Source organism: Dermacentor silvarum, chromosome 3 (genome assembly GCF_013339745.2).
Source record: "Dermacentor silvarum isolate Dsil-2018 chromosome 3, BIME_Dsil_1.4, whole genome shotgun sequence".
In the NCBI taxonomy this organism is placed as follows: domain Eukaryota; kingdom Metazoa; phylum Arthropoda; class Arachnida; order Ixodida; family Ixodidae; genus Dermacentor; species Dermacentor silvarum.
In genome coordinates this window covers 166,546,350-166,570,397 of record NC_051156.1, presented here as the reverse complement: position 1 = coordinate 166,570,397, position 24,048 = coordinate 166,546,350, and the positions used below count along the sequence as shown (strand labels likewise).

The window sequence follows — 24,048 nt, the reverse complement described above, 5'->3', positions numbered from 1 at the left end:
GAAATAATGATGGTAGGTGGATAAAAACATACTGAAAGTTTACTTGTTTAGCTTGTTTAATAAATGACTACATAGACCACCGACGGAAGGACGGTAGCTTCCCTTCAGAACTCGGAATTAGGACCACTTGTTCAGGTAGCCCATAATTACCACGCTAGATCGTACTGAATCATTGATGCAGTGGGTTAGCCAAGATGTGGGGGGGTTGCACAATGGGCATGTGCCCCCCCCCCCCCTCCTGAAATTTATGTGGTTGTGCGTGTGGCCTGCCCCGTCCCAATCCTCCCAGGCCCCGGTTAATGGCTGACCCCCCCCCCCCCTTCCCCCCAAAAAAAAAATTCTGGCTACGTCACTGCATTGATGACGCTTAATGACTAAAACTTAAACATGCGCGGGATATACCTTAAGGCTCCCGTAGCGGCCTTAAGGCCCTCGTATTAAGGCCCCCGTAGCGGAGCGCTGTGCACGGATTTTATTCTGACTACATCCTGGGGGTAGGATGGTTAACGTGCGCAGCAATCCACAGGTCAAGCGCGTTTGTACATTCCACGTTGTCGGAGTGTATCCACATGACTCGTTATCCAATGCGCGACATCGTCCTCACGTCATCGAGTGTGCTGCGTCCGCAAGCCGAACATAACTCATTTTTAAGGCAATGACTGGTATGATGGAGACGAAATAGCTATCCACTGCATGGTACGGAGGACCACTCGCAGCACATAATCTGTTGTTGTCCCGGGAAGGTTGCGCTCATCTGAGTGCAACCTTCGACCAATCCTGCAACCATGCGGCCGTATCCTTGTGACGATCTATTTAGATTTACCTTTGTATTTCCTTTATCACGCATCGGATCGCGTAACCGATATTGGTGACAACGGCAACGTCATAGCCAATGACGGGCATAACGTATTTTCAGCCTTCTCGTTACGTTCTAAGAATGCACTCTTAGAAGAAAAAAATACTTCAAGGGATGTTCACCATAATATAACAGCAACCTTCCAGCCGTTCTCGTGGCCCTTGGGGAAGATAACATGGAGGCTGGTTCAGTCTGCGTCCATTCATCTCTTTCTTTTCACCTCTTTGGACAACAAGAATTTTGTTGATGCCAAGCATCGCCATGTCTACTTGACACGCTGCCTGTATCAAGGGGTGCAGGAACGTGTGACCTGTAGGACGAATTTAATGCAGATATGGGTGACATCGTTCAGGACAACTATGGCATCCCCGTCGACAACCTAATTTTCATCAAAACCGTGATGTCTATGTTCCTATTTGAACGTGACTCTGACCGTTCCTGCTACCAGACTGGTACGATTTCGCTTCATCCTGAGCAAGGAGCTTACGAAACAGTTTTAACTACCTCCATGAAGTACCAGTCATGTCAAAGTGCTGGCAGCGACAACCACTGCGACCGTGAGTTTTTCTTGGGGAGCCATCAAATTCGCAAAGAACTTCGGTAAACGTATGGGTTCGCGATGAAGAGTGTTAGCTGGCAGCTCGCCGGTAAGCAGACATCGTGAACGCTGTGAAGGGTACCCGGAGAGTTCACGAAGTATATCAGTCGAACCCGAATATATCGAATCTGAAGGGGATCACAAGAAAAGTTCGATATATAAGTAATTCGATATATAAAATAAAAATGCTTACAAACGTTTTCAAGTTTTACGGGGATTGTACGTGCTGTTCGTTATACACAATAATTCGGTATATGTGGGTTCGATATATCCGGGTTCGACTGTATCGCACTGTCGAGTACAGTGATGTCTGCTCTGCAATGACTACCCAATATGACTGCTCCTGGAGTGGAAGGGGGCTGGGCTGTACACCGCATACACGAAGCGTGCTTTCCGGTCCGCACGAACCGTGCCGGAGTAGGCAGGTCCGCCTCCTCTCCCATCTCGTTCGTACAGTGGCGCCCGAGGAGGCCTCGAATCCCGCGCCTCTCGCCCGTCCCGCCGGGAGAAGAGAACCGACGCATCGGCGGCGGCGGCGGCCAAAGGAACCGGGTAGCCGAGCCAGACCGCGCTCCGACAGCGCTGCGGAGGGACCTGTGCTCGCCGCGCTCCCCTTGTTCCGGATACACACTTCGCCGCGGTCCGTGCTCGCTCGTGTGTGTGTGGCGGTGCGTGCCGGCGCTGTTGTGCGAGCGTGTTTAGGCCGAACGAGCGTCAGTGCCTTTACGCGGCGGCGCCGCCGGCGGCGTTGTTCGACGACGACAAAACGCCTCTTCGGAAACTGGATATCCCGAGTAAGCGCGCCGCGACCAGAAGATCCTCGAGTGCCGCCCGGGGATCGCACTGCTTGTGTGTGTGTGTGTCTGTGCGCGAGTGCTTGCTGCCTCTCCGGCGGCGGCCCTGCTGGAAGCAGCTCCGAGGAGTGGATGCGCGCCTGGAAACTTGGCGCTTTCTGAAGTGACCCAGCGACCGAGTGTGGAGGTGTGCATGTGGTGGTTAGTGCGGACCCGCGTTGCCAGACTGAGGATGTACGCTGCGAGGCTCACACTGGGATAATCTTTTTCTTTAGGTTCTTGTTCAGCGATCGTCGTCGTCCTCGTCGCCGTCAGCTCGACACCTCGTGACTTTGGTGTTCCGGCTCTCGGAGCCAGAATTCTACCGTAAGCCAGTGATGTGAAACGCGTCGAGAGAAAACCCGTGGCCCACCGCTACGCGAGTATCCGACGCTGCCAAAATCGGACCGGTGATTCACGATTCTACCAGTGTCCCCAGCGCTGCCGCAGCGACTCATCTTCATCGAGCAATCCCGTCATGTGAGAAGAGCCCGTCGCGACTTTCCCGTCCGGGGCTAACGCACAAAAAACCGCAACCACGGCGGGCTTTCGATTCACCATGGAGCTCTTCCCGGTGCTCTGGCTGGCCGTATCGGCCACGGCTCCCGTGCTCATAGTGCTGTGCCTATGGGTGGCCTACGTGTTCCACACGTACCGCCGCAAGTGGAGGACCGTCGACCTGTTCCTGCTGTCCGTCTGCTGCCAGGACCTGGTCACGGCGCTCTTCTGCTTCGGTTTCTCGGTGCTGCGGCTCATCGGACCCAAGATGGCCGCCGCCCCGTGCGGGTTCGTGCTATGGGGACTGGCGGCGAGCCGCACCTTCCAGCTCACGACGCTAGCCTCCGCGGTGGGCGACCGGCTGCTGACGATCCGCTGGCCGTACCGGTACCGTTTCAGCGTGCGCCGTAACCAGATCCGGTACCACGTCGCCGTGCTCGCCGTCATCGGCGTCCTGATCGGCGTCGCGTCCGCGTTCGCCCGCTCCTCGGAGTCCATGCTGGAGTGCTCGCTTCACCCGCAGCTCTGGGACAGCCGGTACACGCTGTTCGTGCTCGTCCTCTACGGAATGCTCATGGCGTGCAGCGTCGGCATGAGCGTCGCCATGGAAGTGCAGCGGTGGCAGCTGGGCCGCAAGGCGCGCCTCCAGCAGCTGCGTACCGCAACGCCGGAGTACGGAACGACCAGCACCGGGAGCAGCGTCAGTTCGTCCAGCTCGAAGCCTCTGCACGTGCTTGGAAGACAGACGTCCAGGAGGCCGTACAGCCCGCAGGTTCTGTGTGAGGCCGGAGTGTCCGAGTATCGCTGGACGGTCGTCGCCGTGGTTACGTTGCTGTCCTTCGCCGTCAACCATCTGCCCTTCCTGGTGAGTAAGCGTGCGTCCCTCGGTGTCCGCGCCATCGTATATATCGCGGTACGGGTGTACTGAAGGCCGACTGTATACCGCGAGGTCAAGTACGCAATAGTTTTCTGACGGACGTTGTATAGCTGACCCTTTTGGAGTAGATTTAAGCTTCGATTGACGCAGGTATTTAACACATCGTTTAGTTCTAATGCCGTGTTCGCTACGGCAGTTTGCTGGTGTTTTTCGCTCGGCGGTCTAGATCCTCCGTCCCTGGATCAGCTGGGCCTTTATTTGCATAACTTCTCTCAACTATATTTTGCGTGATTGGCCCCAATCGCAGCGGGTTTCGTGTCATTGTGAAGCCGATCGCTGTCGTGAATGGCGGGCGCTCTATAACGCTATAGTCAATGAGGAAATGCTCTTACGAAAGGTACGCTTTGTTAATACGTGCCCAGATGATCAACTATGCCATAATATGACCTGCCTCATGCCTCGCCGATGTGTCCTTGGGAGTACGGGACTGGTTCACGCATACCAAACACATCCGCGTGTGTCACGCTTAGCATATGCGATTGTGAGCAAGATGCTCGATAATCCCCTCGCTGGGCACGATCACCTGTTGATTCCTACGCCGAGCGCGAGCCGGCCGTATGCGCGATTAACAGTCGAACGCAGTGCCGTACATTTACATGTATACAGCGCCCGCGGTGTTCGCAGTTGCGCATGCGTGACCGCTCGGACGATGGGGGTGTTTGTTGCGCCCGCGTGTTGCGCGGTGCGCGTGACTCGACCGTCGACAGAATTCACCGGAAACGGGACGGGACGCAATTGGCACGCGCGCGGTCTCGCCTTTATTTGCAAATGAGCGATGGACAACAACGCGGCGGGCTCATGTTTAACGGTGCTAAGTGGCAGCGCGAGCGACAGTTGCGCAGTTGGGCGTCTCCCCGGGACGTTCGCGGCAAGACGTTTATCTAGTATATGTACCGCACAGTGGCAGCTTCGTCGACCGGAAGCGAAAGGCGTGCAATGAGAATCGCTCGGGAGACGGCGGTATATAGTAATCATATACGCGCAGCGTTTTAACGCAGCGCCAGCGGTTTCCCGCGCCGTTTCTCTTTTCGCCCTGGCATCGAGCCATCGTAAACTACGGGCTTTTAATCCTCTTCAGCGCGAGCGACTGCTCTGTTTGGCGAAGGCGTGTCGCGACCGCTTCGCGTGTACATTTCCGCCCGCTTTCTATAGCTGAGCGTGCTTTTTGTCGTCGCGGCAAACGCCGAAAACTGATATTTTCGGGAGTGCGCGCGCACTTCCTCCTTTTATATAGCGGCGAAGGACAGTCATGGCAACACGGTGTCTGACTCAATTGCACGGACTCGGCGTGACGCGACGCATAAAACCGCCGCTGCGCTGAAAAATGTGAGCCAGCAAAGGGAATCTGGGTCCGCATTGAAAAGAAAAAAAGAAATCTTATATGTTATGAAACTGTCCGTAGAAGACTGGATGCCAGGCTATCGCGATGTCGGGCATATATTATTACCGAAAGCAGCCGGCCACTCACACGAACGAATACCTTTTGTGGATTTGGTCCCTGGGTCGCTGAAAACTCGCGTGGTTGAGAATGACATACTGGTGACCTAAAGCTCGAATTTTCGAGACAGCAAGCGGAGCTCGCGGTCACGTCCTCCATACGCGGATCAGCTTCTTGAACGAAACTCATCGTACCGGCTTCTTCACACGCGTGTATAGCGTACATCGAAGACCGTAATCTGGCGAGCGACCCGACCCGGTAACGACAAATATTTCATATACGTTGTTAAGAAGCAATCGCGGTCTTGAGCAACGCCATCCTTCGCTCAATAAGAAACTCTAAAAGCGCGGGCGCGAACGGCATACAATGTAAAGTCGACGAGAGCCGAGATCACGTCCGCATCGTTTCGAAAGCAGAGGTACACGCGTGATTGAAAGCGATATCGTTTCGATTGACCCGTACGTATACCGCGCATTCGCTTCTTCGCCAAGCGCCTGCATATATATACCGTGCAGTATACGCACGCTTGTTTCCCACCATCGCTTATGCATGAGCCTGCCCGTCCGCAATGCGTGTGTGCGAGACGTAGTGCGATGCTTGGTAGGTGTCGTCGCCGTACAACACCGCGTGCGCGATCATGCGTGCGTATACGTACGTATACGGCGAGCGTACAAGTGGGTATTATTCATACTTGGAGCGCGTATGAGTTACGTGCGCGCGCGGGAACCGTGCGTTGACGACGATAGAACGCGCGCGGTGTATGGAGATTGGAATTGCAAAGTTTCCGGGTCGATTTCGAGGGCCGCAGGGGCCGAATTCACCGCACTCCTTTTTCGTTCGCCAATGCCCTCTGCCATTGCTTGGCCACCTTCGCTAGTAATGTGTGCAGCGTCGGCACTGGCTCGAATTTTTCTCTTACGAACAATTATCGCGTAAGAGCTTTTTCGTCAATCCGGGCGTGTACCTCGGACGCGACTCAGTTAATTAGTTGCTCAAATACGAAGTGGTCAAGCCGAAACTAACAAGGCAGACTTGGATCTCGTTTCCTTCAGTTTCCTGCACGTCATCACCCTCGCGTATTTCTGCTTGTGATAGTTGTCCTTGTCATCAAGAAGTGTTCGTATACACGTGAACATCGTGATGCAATTTTGCGTCTTACGTAACATCGAGGAGATGCAACGTATAAACCACCGTCGGAGATGCGAATCATTCGGCGTCCCTCTTGCGCGTGGAGCAATTTGTGGCCTTTTCATTTCTGTATGGCATGTAGTCGTATATATGCACGCCCGTCCTTTTTTTCCGCGCCGGAATGTGTGGTCCCCGGGCACGGCCGAACACGGCCGCGACCTTAATACATGTGCGGCGGTGCGCGCTTGGCGCGAATGATATAAGGGTGCATGTTTGTAGTTTAACGCGTATGCAGGAGTTACAGCATTCGTGTCAAGGAAGAAGCGTCAGAGTGTCCTTTAGCGCGCTCATGACCGATCAAGTCGCTGGTCGCTGCTTTCGCGCGGAACGCGCTTTTAAGCGATGCGCGCTTTTAGTATGCACGATGCGCAGCTCAGCAATCCTCTCAACCGGTTTTTTCTGTACTTTTTTTTTTCATTGCGGCGGGCGGGCAAGCATGCTTCACGTTGCTCAGCCGTCGCAAAAATTAATTTAGACAGTCGGTATATAGAATTTTGTTTTGCAGTGAAATCAGAACGGACTATATGCACTTGGGCCTACACTCATTCTGAAGAATACTTCTTTATGTAGACAACAAGCAAACAAAAGTAAACACACTTTATGAGGACTTGCGTCTTTGAATTGTCTCTGTACTTCATATCGCCATAAACAGGTGTCTATCTATGTAAGTAGGCATCTATAACGAAACAGAGCAAGCTTGTTTTCTTTTCGTTTTACGCATACCCCTATAGCTGTATACCAACTAGAGCAGAAGCTTACTCTCTATACCCAGGCCAAGTGGTCTACACGAAGTCTGCTGAGAGTCCATAAATTGTCATAATTCGTTTTACTATGGGAGCTGAGCAGCCTCCTCTCCTATGCATATACCTCTTGGCCACTTGAACGTTATACCTTCTTTAAGTGTGGGTTGAATTTTACGACGGGTATAAATGCTTCGCGCTTGGGTCACTCGTTTGTAACTCGACAACTTATACGTATACTGTGCGGCAACTGAGTGTGACTTGTGCGAAGCTTCTTATCCGAGTGGTACATTAACCCCCAGGGTCAAATACTTAAGACGCGTGTTATACACGTGTCTTAAGATACACGTGTTATGTGTCGCACTCCTTTTTTTTTTTCCCTGGCTCAGTAAGATTGCGGTTTCGATTCCTGACCACAATCGTCATGTTCAGATGGAGACTGAGGGCGAAAAAGCGTGATCTATGGGCATACGTAGTAAACAGCGAACAGCCCTGTAGGGGGTCGTAATAGCTAGTTAACCAACCACCCGCCTGGTGCGCCTCATGGCCCTTATTATGGCTCCCGCAGGCTAAAGCCACTTAGAAGCATACGCATTACACTGCAGGCATCTTCAGGGGAAAAAAAATTACTTTGCCAGGCTTCTTCCAACAGACCATGGTTTTATGAAGAGACCATTCTTGGCGCATAATTTTTGTTTATGGGATTATATGTCCGAGGCTCATATAATAGCCAATTCACCTATCACAAAATGCTCTGAAGTAGCAGGCACCAAGTAAGCTATAAATCACGTTGCACACGAGCGTACGATAGGATGACAAATATTGTTGGCCATTGGCTAAATGTCACAAATATGCAAGAACAATAAAATCAGCTTCCTGAAAGCATAAAAATATTTTCACCACTGGCGCAGAACACTCGATTGACTCTTCTATAGTCTGCATGCCGGGCTCGTCGCCAAAGTTTGCGCCACGAAATACCATTAACCGCCGCACATACTTTCCGGGTAAGGGGATGAGAAGAGCAGCCCTATAGGTTCCATCAAAGTGAATTAAGCTGCAGATTACAAACAACACGCCGATGTTTTAGCAACTCGTTCGTCACTGGTGCACACCATGAATGACGTATATAAGGAAAGAATATCGGTACACTCGTCAGTCGCGAGGGAGAGGGGGTCTGGCTATCGGTTCACTCATTTTTTTGTATTTGCATCACTGCCGCTACTTCAGCATAACATATCCACCACCTGGTGGTTCATTTAAGGTTCCGGCATGTGAGTTTTTGTCTGTTTACGTCCTGCATTGAAACCAGATATAGTTTCAGGCGTGGCATGTTTTCGTAGACGTATACGTGGTAATCTCCTCTGCCTTGTACCTCCTCCGTTTTCCTGGACGCCGAAGATTTGCCGTAGGGCTGCGCACTTTTCCGTGAGCTCATATACGGTGTGGCTAAAGCTCTCCACTAAGTCCTTCTGCCCCGGTATTTACGAACGTGCATGTGTCGTTGCGTATCCACTGAAGTACTCATCGTGGTTCATTAACACTCCTCGGTGATTGCTGGGATCACAATTTGTTGGAGAAACGTGCCTTCACCGCCGTGCCCTTGAGTTGACGTTCACCGTGCGTGATTGTAGAAAACGTATATGTACCATTCAATGCCCCTGCATCTCGTGAGTTGTATATACCTATATAGGTTTGCTATTGTACGCCATTCATTGCACGCACACCGCAAATACAGATTCACGCAATGCAGGCTTCGTGCAGAACGAGTTCTGACCATTCTATGAGATTGCAGGAGAGGTAAATAATTATTGCAGGCATTGTGCACGAGCACGGGACTGACGCTAAAGTGCACCGCCTTTGTCAAAGTTCAAGGCGATTGGAACATACTTTATCACTAAGGAATATATCGAGAGCGGATACAGTGACGACCTCAGACGAGAGGCCGCCAGCGCCCTTTACTTATCGGAATAGAACATGTGGTATCGAGCCGGTGGGCGTTTCCGAATGTACGCTTAAAGTATAGCGTTGCCTGCTGCGATATATTCCCATACTCGCGCAAGACTAAGGATGAGGAGGCGAGTAAGTGTGTCTTCTGAAGAGCATAAGGCCAGTGTGGACTTTGAGCTGAATACATTCAGCCGAATCCGGGGCAGATGAAAGGAGAAATGCGGCGGGCAGGCCGGGCGCCATCGGGAGGACTGTATAGGAGAGGCCATGGACTGTGCGGATATAGGGACGCGGGCCCACACGCTCGAATTATCGCAGCTGCCGCATCTGGCGGGATCCACGGTGTCGTCGTCTTCTCCCGCTCTTTTTTTTTTTTATACACGTTGTCATCCAGGTTGCATGGTGCGAAGAGCACGCGCCAAGCGGACCCCCCCTCCTCTACAACCCCCATCCTACAACATAGATCCTTCCCGCGCACCCCTCGCCCTATCCATCTACACACTTACCAGCCACATGCAGAGTGTACCGTGTGTATACTCTCGCATTCAGCTAGGGCGTTTTCCCCCGCTGCGTATAACCCGGCGCCGCCGTATTCATTGCGGCGTCTATTGTACGTGCACGCGATATTCCTGGCGCGCGTGGCAGCACGAGCTGATTTCTTCATTTGTTTTTTTTTTCTTTCTTTCTACCTTGTCTGCTTTAGTCGTTTGCCTCCACGGGCGTGCGCCAACAGAGGCGTGTTCGGTGTGTCTAACGGTAGCCCCGTGTCGCCCCGTGCGATAACCTTGCGGAGGTTATATGTATGTACACAGAGGGCACCGGCAGCTGCCCGACTCCAGCGCTCTGCTTTTGGAAAAGAAGAACAGCAGCAGCCATCTTGCTTCCCCGCGTTTTGTTAATCTGCAGATGGTTTTTGGGACGGAAAACTGCGTCTCGCAACGAGGACTAAGAAGGCTAAGCGTGCACACGGTGTATATACCCCCCTTTGTATCCGTCATCGTGTTTTTTTTTTTCCCTGTTTTTTTTCTGTGTGCACAGCTAGGATGAGTTTCCCGGCAAGATGCAAACCAACAATGGCGCGAGCTGCTGCCTCGGTATTCCCGAGAAGTCCTGCCCCACCGCAGCGTCGTCTTCTTGGCTTGTCAAAGGAGCACTAAAAAATGAATAGGCTGTAAATTTACGCTGTATTCCTAAAATTAAACTTCTTCTTCCGGATGCCAAAACAGTCACGTTTTCATAGTGAGGACGCTTGATGATCTGGTATAGGAAATATGCAAATTACGCGAAAGACGAATGGCAAACGACGTCTTGAAGTTCCTGCTCCAGCTATAACCGTGACGTCATGCATTTGGACACCATCTATACTCGGGTCTAGTTAAATTGTTTATCCGTAAAGGAGAACAATAAGCATTACATTCTAAAGGAGGGAAATATACAGATGTCCGCGCGTGATGTTCGGGGTGGCTTCACTGCAACCCTTTCTGTCATGATTCGCAGGAATAGCAACAAGTGCAACAGGTTCCACCAGAGTCACGCGCAGCGCCTTAATACCTGGTAGGCAGCAGAGTCCTTTCACGTCCGCAAAAAGAAAGAAAAAAACATTTTTTTTTAATGTGGCTGCTCGATTGAACTGGTGGCGCCGAAAAAAAAAGAGAGAGAGAAAGAGATCCTTAATTAAAACTGGAGAGATCTGCCTGGCGGTACGCCCGCAGTACGCTACTTAAGGCGAATGCGATGATAAATGAAATAATGCACACAGGACACGCGATACATAACACAAGCGTAACACTCACAGCAACAGCTCACAAGGTAGGTGGAGGCTTGAAGTGAATGACAATGGAAGAACAAGGAATGTCGTTATAGCAAACGTCTAGAGACCGGGAACTTGTCTCTGCAGTTGCTGCCTTGAAGAAGACAAGTTTCCTTGTCGAAACCTTGGCTCCAGCGACATTCCCGGTTACGTAGGCCACTGTTATTCGCATAACATGCACAAAACACACAACATATACAGAATTAATTAAAGCACCTCGTTGAGACAAGTGCTTCGCAGAAAAAGTAAAGGCGCCGTCGTAGGGTGGGCTACAGGCGGCACTATAGTTCATGGTCCAGGTAGGTCTTATATAGCTCAAGGTGTGAACCTCGGGGTACGTTTAATGTGGTCATTAGAACGGTCCTTTGGATTGCAAAGAGTGTTCTGCAAGGCTGTCTATTGAATAGGTGCATATATATACAGCGCTATGCTAACCTGCTAACTGACGCCATACAACGCCGGTCCGCGGTCCGAACTTCTGGCTTCGATTGCCGAGAAAGAGAGAGACGAAGAATTTTTATTTCAATAATTTATTCATGGCGTTTAGCGTCCAGAGACAACACCAAAGCTGTGAGAGCCGTAGTGGAGGGCCCCAGATCAATTTTGACCGCCTGGTGTTCTTTAATGTGGACTGTAAATCTACGTAGACGAGCGATTTTTTGCATTCCATCTCCTCACTTTCTTTCCTCCTCCTCCTCCTCCTCCTCCATGGGAATCCTGCCGTCACCGCTCCCTGAAGTCGAACCCGTAACCTCGTGTTCAGCGACATAAATGACCGTGTAAAGCGACACTGGACCCCTTTCATCGTGCTCTCAGGAGCGCGCCACGTACTTCAGATCCAGTGGTCATACGCCATCGCCTGCAAGATGGCGCAGCAAAATAGCGCGTTCCATGAAACGGAAAGCTTGAAGACAGCGATGAAACAGCGCAACTTGCTTTTATATTGATTTGGCGCGGTGCAGCACTCACTTCCAATGGTGCGAAATGGAGGCTCTCTGTTTATTGCTGCCTCTGTTCTTTCCTTTCCTGTTTTTTTTTTCCTTTATTTATTTTTTCTTTCTAAGAACTGGATTTCAGGGTTACAAACACTGAATTTTACACGTGTGGTCTCTCATTCGAACTTCGCGCATGACTGGTCCCGTTCACGGACAAGGCCGAGAAAATGCAGTGCTCGCAGCCGTGCACCTCAAAAAGGGTGGCCCGCTTATACTGCGCTATAAATGGATTTGCGAAGCGAAACTTTCGCAGGTGCGAACACGAGCAGCTATAGCAGCGGTCACTGGCATTGCAGTCGTGAGTGCGTCTCGCACATACGCACTGGAAGTTCCATTACGCGGGACGCACACGAAGCTGCGCCGGCTCCTGCAGGTGCCGTGTTCGTGACTTTTCCTCGACCCGTCATAAATGGCGAAACTAGATAACATTTTATGGGGCAATGGCTTCCCCCCCCCCCCCTCCCTCCACCCCTCTGCTGCCTCTTCCCTCTGGGTACAGCGTCTACAGAGTTCGTGTTTGTTGACTTCAACGCTCTTATCAACGCCGAAAAGCTGCGTAAACGTATCAAGGACGACCAGCTTCTTTGTCTGTTTTGTCTTAGGAACTTCTGGATCTTTCAAATGGTATTAGTGTTGGACAGGCATCAAATTCAAATAAAACTGTGGGGTTTGACGCCCCAAGGCGCCACTGGGGATTTGCGAAACGAAAGTTTCGCGGGGGCGCTCGCATGCAGTGTCGGGCTCCGCGTTAATGTCGACCAGCCGGGGTTGTGTTAACGTCGCCGAGGCCGGTAGTCGAACCCACGTCGTCGTGCTATAGCCACTGGTCCATCTTGATCGGCGGGTTTGACAATTAAGTACCAAGTCTACGAAATTGATCCAGCGTCTTTTATTTGAGACTCGATAGACGTACGCCACGCGAAGAGCTAGTTTCATAGACCATGAAGTGCGAGATAAAACGGCGATGTTTACGTTGGGCATTCCTCAAGTCGTCGCGCATCGAGACGAGGAGGATCGCGCTCACGGCGACTTTTTTTCCGCCCACGGCTGCATGCAGAGTAGTTATTCGGTGCTCGGCTCGTCTTTTGCAAATAGTTTTCCAGCACTGTTCTACGGCGTATTCCGTAGGCTGCGAGAATAAATCTATCTGCCCTTCGTGAGACTTCACAGCAGAGTGGTGGTGGCGGGAAGCAAAGGAGCTCACTCGACACCATGTCCCGCCTCTTCGAGTATAGCGAAGGTGCAGCTGACGGCGATCTGCTCCGGGCCACGTACGGCAGTTGCACCTTCGCATTACTCGAACAGGTAGGACATGTGGCAAGTGGGCTCTTGAACAACACTTTGCAAAGTAGGGAACGTGGTTTAAATTATGGATCCGGGAGCTCAAAGCGGTGTGACGTAACGCTAACGCATTTCTCTCGCATTTACAGCTATATTGCCACAGATTTCTTTTTTTTCTTTTTTTTTCGTTCGCTCACAGCTGGGCCAAACAATCTTTCTTAACCGTGTCCTCTATATCCGAGCAGCTCTGCTGCTTTTGGTACTCGTCTCGTCGGTCGTCACCATGGCGTCGTCCCTGGACTCAGCACTCGTTGCGCACAAACACGCTTACCGCAGCGGCACACGCACGCACGCACGCACGCACGCATGCACGCGCACCTGGTCGACGAGGCTGTCCTTCCGCTGCGTGCGTGCTTGCATATAGCGCACGCTCATCATTGTCTGCGCTGTCAGAGAGGGGGGGACAAATGCGGGTGCCACCGTGGACGCTAGCCCTCTCGGGAGGGCGTCCGCTTCCGGTTTCGACACACGCGGCTTCCCCTCCACCTCCATTTCCGGTGTTTGTGCGCGCCCAGCTATTGTGGACACACGCCGAACGGGACTGGCCCTGCACACCCGCCTCGTTCTCCACGCACGCTTACGAGCACACCCTCACCCCACCCCCCCTCCGGGCTTCCCTTTCCCGCAGAGCGTAACAACGGGACACGCGCCCGCAGCGGTCCAACGTTATACGGCCAGGTACGGAGCTCAAAAGAAACCGAACCACAGCGAAAGGAAAAGGAGGCGACTGTCTTTTTAAAAAAGTACTCGGAGATGCACGGAAGACAGACGGCAAAAAAGACGACGACGACGACGACGCCTCCTTTGTTTTGGCACGCGTACACTTCTGCGAGCGTCGCTCCTTCTGGTTACCTCCACGTTAAACTGTTGCAACCCCATTCACAACGCCACCGAAAGGGGAAGCAGTCAGCGTAGGTTTCCGGGGGCTCCACTTTTAAACAGGCGCTGCTGCGTGCATGCGGAGAATTTCGCGTGCGTTGTTGTCACTGGAACAAAGACAACCGGGACTGCGTCATTTGCGTAGCTCTCTCAAGAGTCTAATGTTAGATGGGCAAGCCTGACGCTATAGGGAAGTACAAACTTTAGTTAACTTCACGACGTAACCAGCTGCATACTGATGAACTGCGTAGACGAACAAAGGCGAGATGGTAGCAGTTGCCTCGAGATATTGCTTTTTAGTGATTATCCTAATGCGCATCATGATGCCATTTCGCTGTATTGACGGTGCTGTTCCTGGCACAGATTCCGCATAACATACTGATTTCCTGTAGTTATTTTCTCTCTCTCTCTCTTTGGGTGTGCCGCAATATGGACTTACGAAGGCAACCGTCAATTGCACGAATAACATAACTTAAAGCGCAAAATCAAGCAAGTTCGAGATTATATGCAGTTAGATGATGAACACAATGCTAGAACCTATTAAATTTGATTTATTCGCTGGAAAAAAATCAGACACATAAGTATATACATGCGCATGCGAGCGCACATGAGAAAGTGGTATTTGTTAGAAACTTGTATGTGCGAATAATGCACGGGTGTTCGGAAATTCACAACACACTCTCCCAGCAATCTTACAGCAAATTAACAAGGTTGACTGGTTGGTAAACCGTAAAGTACGCGTATCCAGGTTAGCTGGGGACTGAGAAAGATTGACGTTGGAGCCTGTGAAGTCCGCGTCACGAGTGACCTCATTTCGAATGCGCAAAATTATTTCGTCATGGCTCGGAATGCGCTTCGTGGTTCAAAGCAGATGCGTCCCGCCGACCGTCTAAATAGTGCAGGCGTCGCACCAACGACTACCACCCCCCCCCCCCCTCTCCCCCTATAGACACGGCGGCATGATTACGCAAAATGCCGCGCAAGGACGCTTGTGTGCAAGGCCTGGTATTCTCTCTCTAATAGTTCTCAGATGAGCGCCTATGGAGGCCATCTAAACGCGCTGCAGGGTCGCTATGCCAATTACGGTCCGCGTCATTTGCAACTGTACCGAACGGTCGGTCGGTCGGTTGGTACACGACGTTCAGTTACGCGGTTGCTTTTTTTCCGGGTAATCGCTTCGGGCCAACTCATTTTCCTCGCCAAATCGTTACTCTGAAGCAGGGGGCCACAGAACCGTTGCGGTCGGCCGGTGTCCCCTTCCCCATTTCGCACTCCATGGCCCTCGAACCAGCTTTTAACTTGGGTTAACCCCCTGCCCTTTCCTTCGTTTTATTTCTCTCTCTCTCTCTCTCGTCAGTGAACTCGCCCCTTCCTCTATCAACCCTTGCAAGTGTTATGACAAGTTCACCGTTATGAGCCATGGCGATTCTCGTGCATGATCTCACTCGAAGCAGGGAAGTTGCATGTTTGTAAACAAAGCAGCCTCCAAAACAGCACCCACGTCTTTGGGACGTCATGCCCTGAAACGTTTAGCCAGACTCGGCTCTCGCCGTGTCCAAACACTCATATATCCAAACAGTACTTTTTAACCTGTGAACCACATTTAGACAAATGAGCTGATAAGTAAATGCACCCTGAACTGATTGCAGCTCATATTTGACGCGAAACACTGCATACTACCTTTTGTCCCTGGATCTCTGTCAATACGTCATACCGTATATTTTGTTTCTTAATCGTCAAGTTGACAAAATGTGAAACATTGACGAAATGTACTAGTTATATTTGCTTGAATATTAATTTGTTGTTCCCCATAACCATATATGAACTGAACTGCTCTCCATCTCTGCCACTTAGTAAGCCACTACTTCCGTGAGGACAATTGCGTCACAAAGCGCAACTCATTCTATAGAGCCGCGCGCCGGCTCCTTGCACGTAGTTCAAATGACGGCGCTCAGTGAAAACGAGCGAGAAAACGGGAGCTCACGTCAGCCGGGGCCATTATCCGGAGGACGTGCATTCGACCATGAGCTCGCGCCTCTTAACCCGACTCTAGGATTGCTGCGTTATCCTATATATATACCGCTATAATCTCCGACGGCGTGAGGCGATTAAACGTCGGCGCTAGAGGCACCACCATGAACGGGCCTTCGCGGCAAGGGCCTCGGGCCCTTGCCGCGAAGGCCCCCGTTCGCTCGAGTTTCCCAGCACGCCTTCTTGGCTGCCCAATGCCCTCCTCGTGTGCTCGTCCTGCTTCGCCGTGACCCTAATGAGCGGTGCACGCTCGAGTAAGTGCTCGGAAGGAAGTCGCCGCCGTCGCGTCCCGCATGCCTGCCTTTACTACTACCACTTGCTGGGACGGACTCTTGCCAGTCGGAGGCGATGAGTGAATAGTCTCAGCCGAGGCGGCGAGGATATCTCCCACGGCGTGAGGCGATTGCAGCTCATTTTGCGCCCCCCCCCCCCCCCCCCCCCCTCCTCTCCGGTGCTGTACGGCAGTGCCTCGTTGTTCCGAGCCATTGGCTCGCAGAAGTCGTCAAGGCGCTCCACAAAGGTGTAAAGCAGGTCCGTGCTTCTTCGTGACCACTCTCGTAGACACTTGATATGTCCATTGGAGGTTCCAGAAGAAAAAAGTTGGAACGCGCGCGCGCGCGCGCGCGTTTGTGTGTGTGTGTGTGTGTGTGTGTGTGTGTGTGTGTGTGTGTGTGTGTGTGTGTGTGTGTGTGTGTGTGTGTGTGTGTGTGTGTGTGTGTGTGTGTGTGTGCGTGCGTGTGTGTGTGTGTGTGTGTGTGTGTGTGTGTGTGTGTGTAGTTGAAGGAAAGCAGGTTCGCACAAACTGGAACGTCTTGGACATTGGCGTGACGTACCCCCTGGACACGCGGTTCTTCAGGCGCTTGTCCGACGTTCGGTGCCTCTAAGGCGTCGCTGGCGTCTGGTCAGAGTTGATGAGAGGACCTCGTGAGCCCAACGATGGCACGACTCCGTCCGCCAGTCGGATTTTGGTGGCATTCGTGCTTGGGTATGTGGGACAGACTTTGGCCTGCGGGGATATCTTTCCAGCCAGTTGCGCAGGCTCTACCTCGTTAGCCCCGCTACCTTTCCCCTGTCACTTCTTTCATGATTCACTTTCTTTCATTCGCATGCCGGCTGTATTTCACGTGCGCAACGCTTACCTTAAGGAGGGGAGCTTTTGTAGCCACTACAGCTTTGAGCAGTGCGTGCAAACGGGTCGATTATCAGTCGCATCTAGCCGTACTTATCAGCTGCGCGAGACCATCTTTTTTTTAATTAAATGTATTTAGGGAGAGGTTGGTGCCTATATGTGGCGCCGGCTACTCCTGTTCTCTTGCATGATAGTTGTCCTCGGAATGTTGTCAAAACTCACAAAACTGGACTAATAACCACATGTACGAACATTCACGTACAAAATCCTAACTGAAATATAAATAAATGTTCGCGCTACAGAAGAGTTCACATAACATATATACTCACAAAACTGAAGTGTTCACACACAACACATGAGTTCACAAAGTATAAATGTTCTCAAAACCACGTTCACAAAGATGATGTTGGGCACTTGCGAATTAGGTGCCTCTTGAATGCCGTGCTCTAAATACAACAGTCTTGTGCGCAGACACAAATGCCATATGAACATGAAGACACAGTAAAAATGTAATCAAGAGTACCCGTTAATAATAACAATGCCAGCAATAACTAATATCTGACTTAGTATTCTGGTGATATTTTTGATTCCTCCAAAAATTGTACCAAGGCGCGCGCAGCGATGTTTTGTAGTTTTTCTGTCGGTTATGGACCCAAAATTTTTCCTATGGATAGTGGTTGTCTTTCTTTATCGCGATTGAGAAAATACCGAAAATTAGCCGACCAAATTCTTATCTTTCAGGTGCGGTCGCGCACTTAATTTCTTGTATCGTTCGCACCGTTGGGAGCAGGCAATATTTAAACACAAATTGGGCTCAGCGCAGACTATTCAGCCTCTGCAGCTTGATCACCAAATCGAAACAAACAAACAAGCATACGAAAGGCCCTTGGTGTCTGTCGCACTTCGTAAAATTGCGAACGAGGTACGCGTTTTTTTTATTTTGTCTGATGCACGTTTGGCACTCCGGCAGGTGTAATTTAGGCTGCCTGCACTCGTTCTTGCTCCTGTATAGAAGACAGGCACTCCGCAAAACGAAGCGCGAAAAGACGCCGGCCGTCCTTGTCCGGGACATGTTTTGAGCCTAAGCCAATCAAAGGGGAGGAAGAAAAAAAAGAAAGAATAAAAACAGAAAATGCCCGGCATTTTTCTTCTATCTGTGGTACGTCTTCTGGCGCCAGCGGCGGGCGTTTGATATTTGAGGGCTATAGTGACATGAGACAGGCTCGAACGAACTAAGCAAGTACTTATATAAAGATGGAGCGAGGTCAATAGGAGACTACAGCCGTACGAGGAACGCGGAAATCACGAAGTAGACTTCGATCATGCTTCCCTTCACAGTCATCGGTTCTGGCAGAAAGGAAACGGAAAGACAAACCGATAAAGAAGGCTCAAAGGTATTGGATGCCGTTGCGGGCGTGTTCATAAATGTACACGTCCGCCTCCGCTTGTCCCGTGATTGGCCTATAAGCGTGATTACGGCATTCCGGGGACCTGTCTGAAAAAAAAAAAAGTTTAAAAAGTCTGGCACAAACCTCTCGGTGACGTGCACTTGTCAATGTGCCGCGGCTCCGACTGGTGTGGAATAGAGAGAGAGAGAGAGAGATAGAAGTGAAGGAAAGACAGGGAAGTTAATGATAGTGCTTCTCCTGTCGGCTACCCTGTACTGGGGCAGGTGATAAGGGATGAAAGATGAGAGAAAAGGAAAAAAATGCTCGCCGTGCGGCCAAGCCGTCACTAGTATTATTTTAGGACAAGCTGGATGATGTCTTTTACCATGAAGTATTAGCGAAACTTTCCATCATTGCTTTCTTTAACTCCCTCAGCACTTTGGCCATTATGGACGCCTTTCTTACTGTTTTAGTTTTTATTAGTTATTATAGTTAGCATGTGTAAGTGTCAATTGACCCATTGAGCAAAATGCAGCTCCACTAACGTGAAACCTGGGGAGGTGCGAAGCATGCAGTGATGCACCGCTAATGGGCTCATACTGCCTTAAGCAATGGCTCATAACCCCGTAAACGCGGCCTCCCCATTACGACGACAGAAGAGAAGTGAAATTCTACGCTGGATCGATGAGCGGCAACGCAGCCAGCTGTGGAACACGACGACGAAAGCGGGAGCAGTGGCACGAGCGCGTGCCGAGCGCGAGCACGAGCCGCTTGCTTACCGTGGCTATACGACGACGGCAGGAGACGCCGACAGCCCGGGCGCATAAGGTGCTTCGCGCCTAAAAGAAAACAAAAAAAAAAGGAGGACGGAAGGAAATATCCGAGACTATCTGTGTGAATGCTGTCGCAAACAGTCTGTCAAATCATAACAAGACATTTAACATGGTTCAATGTCTATATGGTTGTTACCAAAAAATCGAACCCCTCGGTTCCGATGATTCTTCAGAGTCGGTCCAAAGTGTCAGCTCTGTCACACAAATCTTGTCGAAGTGTCAAACTGTCACGCACAGTGACGAGCTTCTTAATACAAAAATGAGATCATTAGTTCGCGTTTTATTTTTTTTATCTACAGTAGAACTGGATATGATAAGAAGGCGCATGAAGCGCCAACAAGTCCGCATATAAGCAAACTCGCAACACGACGGCAGTGGTTAGTTTGTCTATTCTTTATCACCTCGTACGACCGCCACTGGACTCTACGCGACGGCCGATCGCTCTGCCTCAGAGGAAGGCGAGAACGTGATCAGCACCAGGGATTAAGAGAACAAAAAGGAAAAAGAGCAACTAGTTTGAGAAATTCAAAAGCGGAGCAAAACAGAACAGCACCAATCCGAAGGCCAGTGCCGGGAAAAGGTTTTAAGGTGTCGCCAGATATGCACTGGATACACGTGCAGTTGAGCGGACCTGTTTGTTCGAGGAAGTCCCGTAACGCTGCCGCCGCCGACAAGAGAGAGAGAGAGAGAGAAACCGGACCGGGGCGACCAACCGGCACGACCGGGCGAAGTGCGCGGGGCCGCGCAATTGCGACGACTGCGACCACGTTTTCTCTAGCGAGCGGCGTCCCTGACGGCTTGATAGCGTCCGTCAATGTGTTTCAGATTTGCGGCGTTGGCGAAGCAGAGAACGAGGTAAAGCAGCAATAAGCAGCATAATTGATTGCGAGATGGTAACAAGTGTAAAGCAGCGCGCGCAGGTTAGGTGTGCGTTTGTCGCCATACCCCGATTCAACGGGGCTAAACCATTAGCGATCATCGTGATCATCACGCCTTCGGAGTGGTAGCGGGTAACCTCATCTGACAGTACGTTTCGAGAGCAATGTTTTACTAGGCGAGTTATCCCCACTTTTCCGTATCGGGCATCTGAGTTTATGGCCTCTTTTCGTGCGCCGATCCCGAAGACAGTGCAGTCTATGTCGGCCGTTCCTATGAAACCGTGGCCCCCTGCCGAATGTTTATGGCAGTGTCATACATAAATAAGATGTATTTTCCCATTTGTTGACATTTGTGTACTGACGATGCCACCCGCATAGGTGGCGAAACGTCTATGTTTTTGTTATATTTTATTGTTGAGTTATGTCAGTGATAAAAACACGTTGAAGTAATAATAATAATAATAATAATAATAATAATAATAATAATAATAATAATAATAATAATAATAATAATAATAATAAATGATGGTGATGATGATGATTATGTTGATGATAATGATGAAAAAGACACTGCAGGTCATTCGTGTACATGCGTGATGGCTGTCCATGTGTCTCAACACTCGAATGAGTCGTAAAGCAGAAAAAAGTATAGCTACGAAGAAATTTAATGCAAGCGTATTTCTTCCTACTTCCCTAAATAGGCCTAGAAGCAATCATTTAAGTAAATGATTCTCCATCTTTCTCTCTCTCTTTAACGCATTGTTGCCGTCATTACTAAGCTGGTTTCCGTTTGTGCATCCCATACTGAAAAACGTATCATCGCTATAGTGTTTTCATTATAATTTCAGAGGGTCAGAACACGACTGAATCAGAGGTAGTGGGGCCCAAATGGGATTTCAAACGAAGGCTGACGTTTGCGTCCACATTGTACTGCACTGAACGAAGATCAGCGCTTCGTCTGTCTCAGTCGCGTCCCGTCTGCGCTGTTACTCGTTTTCTTCGGTGTCTTTTTTAGTTCAGTGTCGTGCAATGTAGACGCAAACGTCAGCCTTCGTTTGAAATTCCATTTAGTTAGCACCTTATAGTAAAAAGTACACACTGACTCAACCGCATACACGCAGAAAGAAATTATGAGGGGTTACCGAAGCAGGATGGGTCATTGTGACCGTTAACATTGGAAGCTGTACATTGGACGCGTACAGCTATACGCGTCCCCTGTATGGTACTTAGTGCACTCAGTTACACATAGTTTGTCGCTGAAGTGAAATCGGGCCCGGGTGTCTTATAGGAATCAGGAAGCTAAACAGCTGACGCTCGAACACATCGGCACACTCATGGCATCCAATAGCCTCCAAGATGTTCGTCGCGCACATCGTGCGCGCTCAATTCGGAGGTCACGGTACACGCGACGTATACAAGGACACGTTCATTCGCATGATCGCGTGCTCCTGATCGGCGGGGGCAAGCTGCCGCTTCCACTCCTGTTCCACATTATGCGTACACAAGCAGTCGAAACCGTCTGCTGCGCCACTGTAAATTTATTTTATGCATTGTAACAGGAAATGGACCCCGCCCCATTGATTCTGTTTTAGAGCGAAAGCTCTACTACGCCATGTCTCGCAAGATCATTCATCGCGTCGCAATGACCTTGAGCCGCCGGAGCGTTAGTGCGGCAGGTGTGACGTCACGCCACGTGATCCGCTGCGGAGAGGCGTCACAGCTGCGCTCGCTCGGAGCCTCGCCGCTGCGGTACCACGTGACTAGGAGAGGGTTTAACGGCTGCTTCGCCGGCGCTTGGTCGCTCAGTCTCGCTGAAGCGCCGTCTGTGCGTGCGCTTCAGCGCAAGCGACAGGCTGAATCCAATCATCCAGTAGGTATAGCTAGCTGCGAAATCTCAAGAAAGTTGGCTGCTGAAACACCGGAGCAAAGGGAGGCCAGATTACCGCGTTATAGAGAAGCTTACCAAGCGCAGAAGCCTGCATTACTGAAACACTGTGTGCATAGTCTTTGCAAAACCAAGCCAAACACACCTTTCGCTCGTGATAACTAGGTTTACAAGAGTTAAACCTCAGTCATTTTTCTTCTTTTTGCCTTCATTGTCCTAGAAGAAGAGGAAAGAGAGTACAGGAAATGAGTCTGACAGCCCGTATCAATAGTTACACTACACTAACCACTCCTAGAACCCCGGAAGCACACAGATTTGGCAGCCGGACACAGCCGTCTCTCATAAGGCTGCGTATACACGCAGACTATCCACAAGGCATTCTAGACAACAAACAGGGCGCTCTGGGAATCCATCCGTGTAGGATGAAGCTACCGCGAATGCCCTACATAGCCCGAAACACTTCGCAGAGCTGTCGCTTCCTATACGCCTGAGTTTCAATTCCCATGAGGCGCAGGAACTTCGCCATACCGCCTGGGCCATATCATATACGTATACGCTATGCACGCGCTTTTTTTCCCACGCCCAGCCGTTAGATGCGCGGCGTTAGGCATTTCGCCACGCACGCCTGACCACATTCGCATATGCCTTAACATCGCGTTGTCCTCCTTCCCTGTGAGCTGCAGTGGCGTGGCCTTTAGTTTTCGGGCGCTTCGAGAACTTATCGCGTCACGTTGCATTAGAGCGCGCGCTCTGAATCTCGCACATGTACCACTCGCGTTGTTCCGCGGCGCTGAGTTTTTCCGCCTTCGACGATTAAGTTCGGGGAAGGAGGTATGTGTGCACGACTGATACGACAGAAACAATGTTTGTTCTAGTTGCGTTCCAGTGCGGGATGATGGTAGTATAGTTTCTGCAAACTCGTTTCCGAGCACCGTGTGAGGCCATGGGCTGGTATGGTGAATGAGCGCGCAAGGGATAAGGTTAACTTTGCACTTTGCACGATACAGTGGCGACGGACACTGGGAACCCGTATTCGCAAAAGCTGTTACGCTGTAACTCCTCGTAAGATGAGTTATATATTTCTTTTGCTATATTTTTCTTTCGCTACCCTCCCCTTATATAATGCCCAAACCCAGGGCCCTAAGGGACAATAAATTATGATGATGATGATGATGATGATGATGATGATGATGATGATGAAATTTCAGCCAATCCTGAAGCTCGACATATCATTAACGAAGGCGGTAGGCCAATGGCCAACCGCGCTTACGAACGAATGATTTTGGAAATTCGGCCCCAGGTTTCTCGCGAGAACTGAAAGACGCCCGAAACTTGGGACCAAAACCGAGTTCACACTAAATACTGTTGCCTTTGCTATATATCAGTAGATGTGCTCTGTGTACCAGCAGAAAGAGGTGCATATTATATAACGTGGATATAAAAGGAATACGCGAAACAACCCCTGCCTGATATGGACACGTACACTTACAGTGAAATAGAAAAAAAAATCAAAAGAAGAGAGGTGGTACAGTTCCTCAAGCCTGTGCCACTATTACACAACAGGCGACCCAGAGCGAGACAGTCTATAAGCAGTAGCCGGGAGAGACGTGTAGTCCTGCTCCGGCAAATGGCCGTAGGCTAGAATATACGAACGGCTCCAAAAAAGAGCTCAAGAGCGCCAGATGGCTGGGGCTCTCATGCGCCCTACCATTAGCAGACAGGATGCAGAGAGTTTTCGGTCATCTTGTTTGGCTCCCACCGGGATCCTCTATAGGAAATGGGAAGCGTTAAACGCGAAAAAAAGCTTTCGGCTGTGCATTTTGCAACCGACGCCTCGTTGAGTC

At 50.6% G+C, this 24,048-nt stretch overlaps 1 protein-coding gene across 3 annotated transcripts in view; it reads left to right on the top strand.

Annotated features, from left to right (window-relative positions):
• The window catches only part of LOC119446003 (uncharacterized), a 211,293-nt gene that overhangs the window by 48,510 nt on the left and 138,735 nt on the right, over positions 1-24,048 (top strand). Inside the window, exon 2 of one of the 3 annotated variants that reach the window (XM_049663802.1) lies at positions 2,436-3,650. The exons of 1 other annotated variant lie outside the window; for it this stretch is intronic. In XM_049663802.1, coding sequence (XP_049519759.1) covers positions 2,847-3,650 — 804 coding nt within the window. In that variant the 5' untranslated portion in view covers positions 2,436-2,846. Of the gene's footprint in view, positions 1-1,989; positions 3,651-24,048 lie in introns of those variants that run through there. One more of the 3 variants, XM_037710305.2, reaches the window with a different exon arrangement.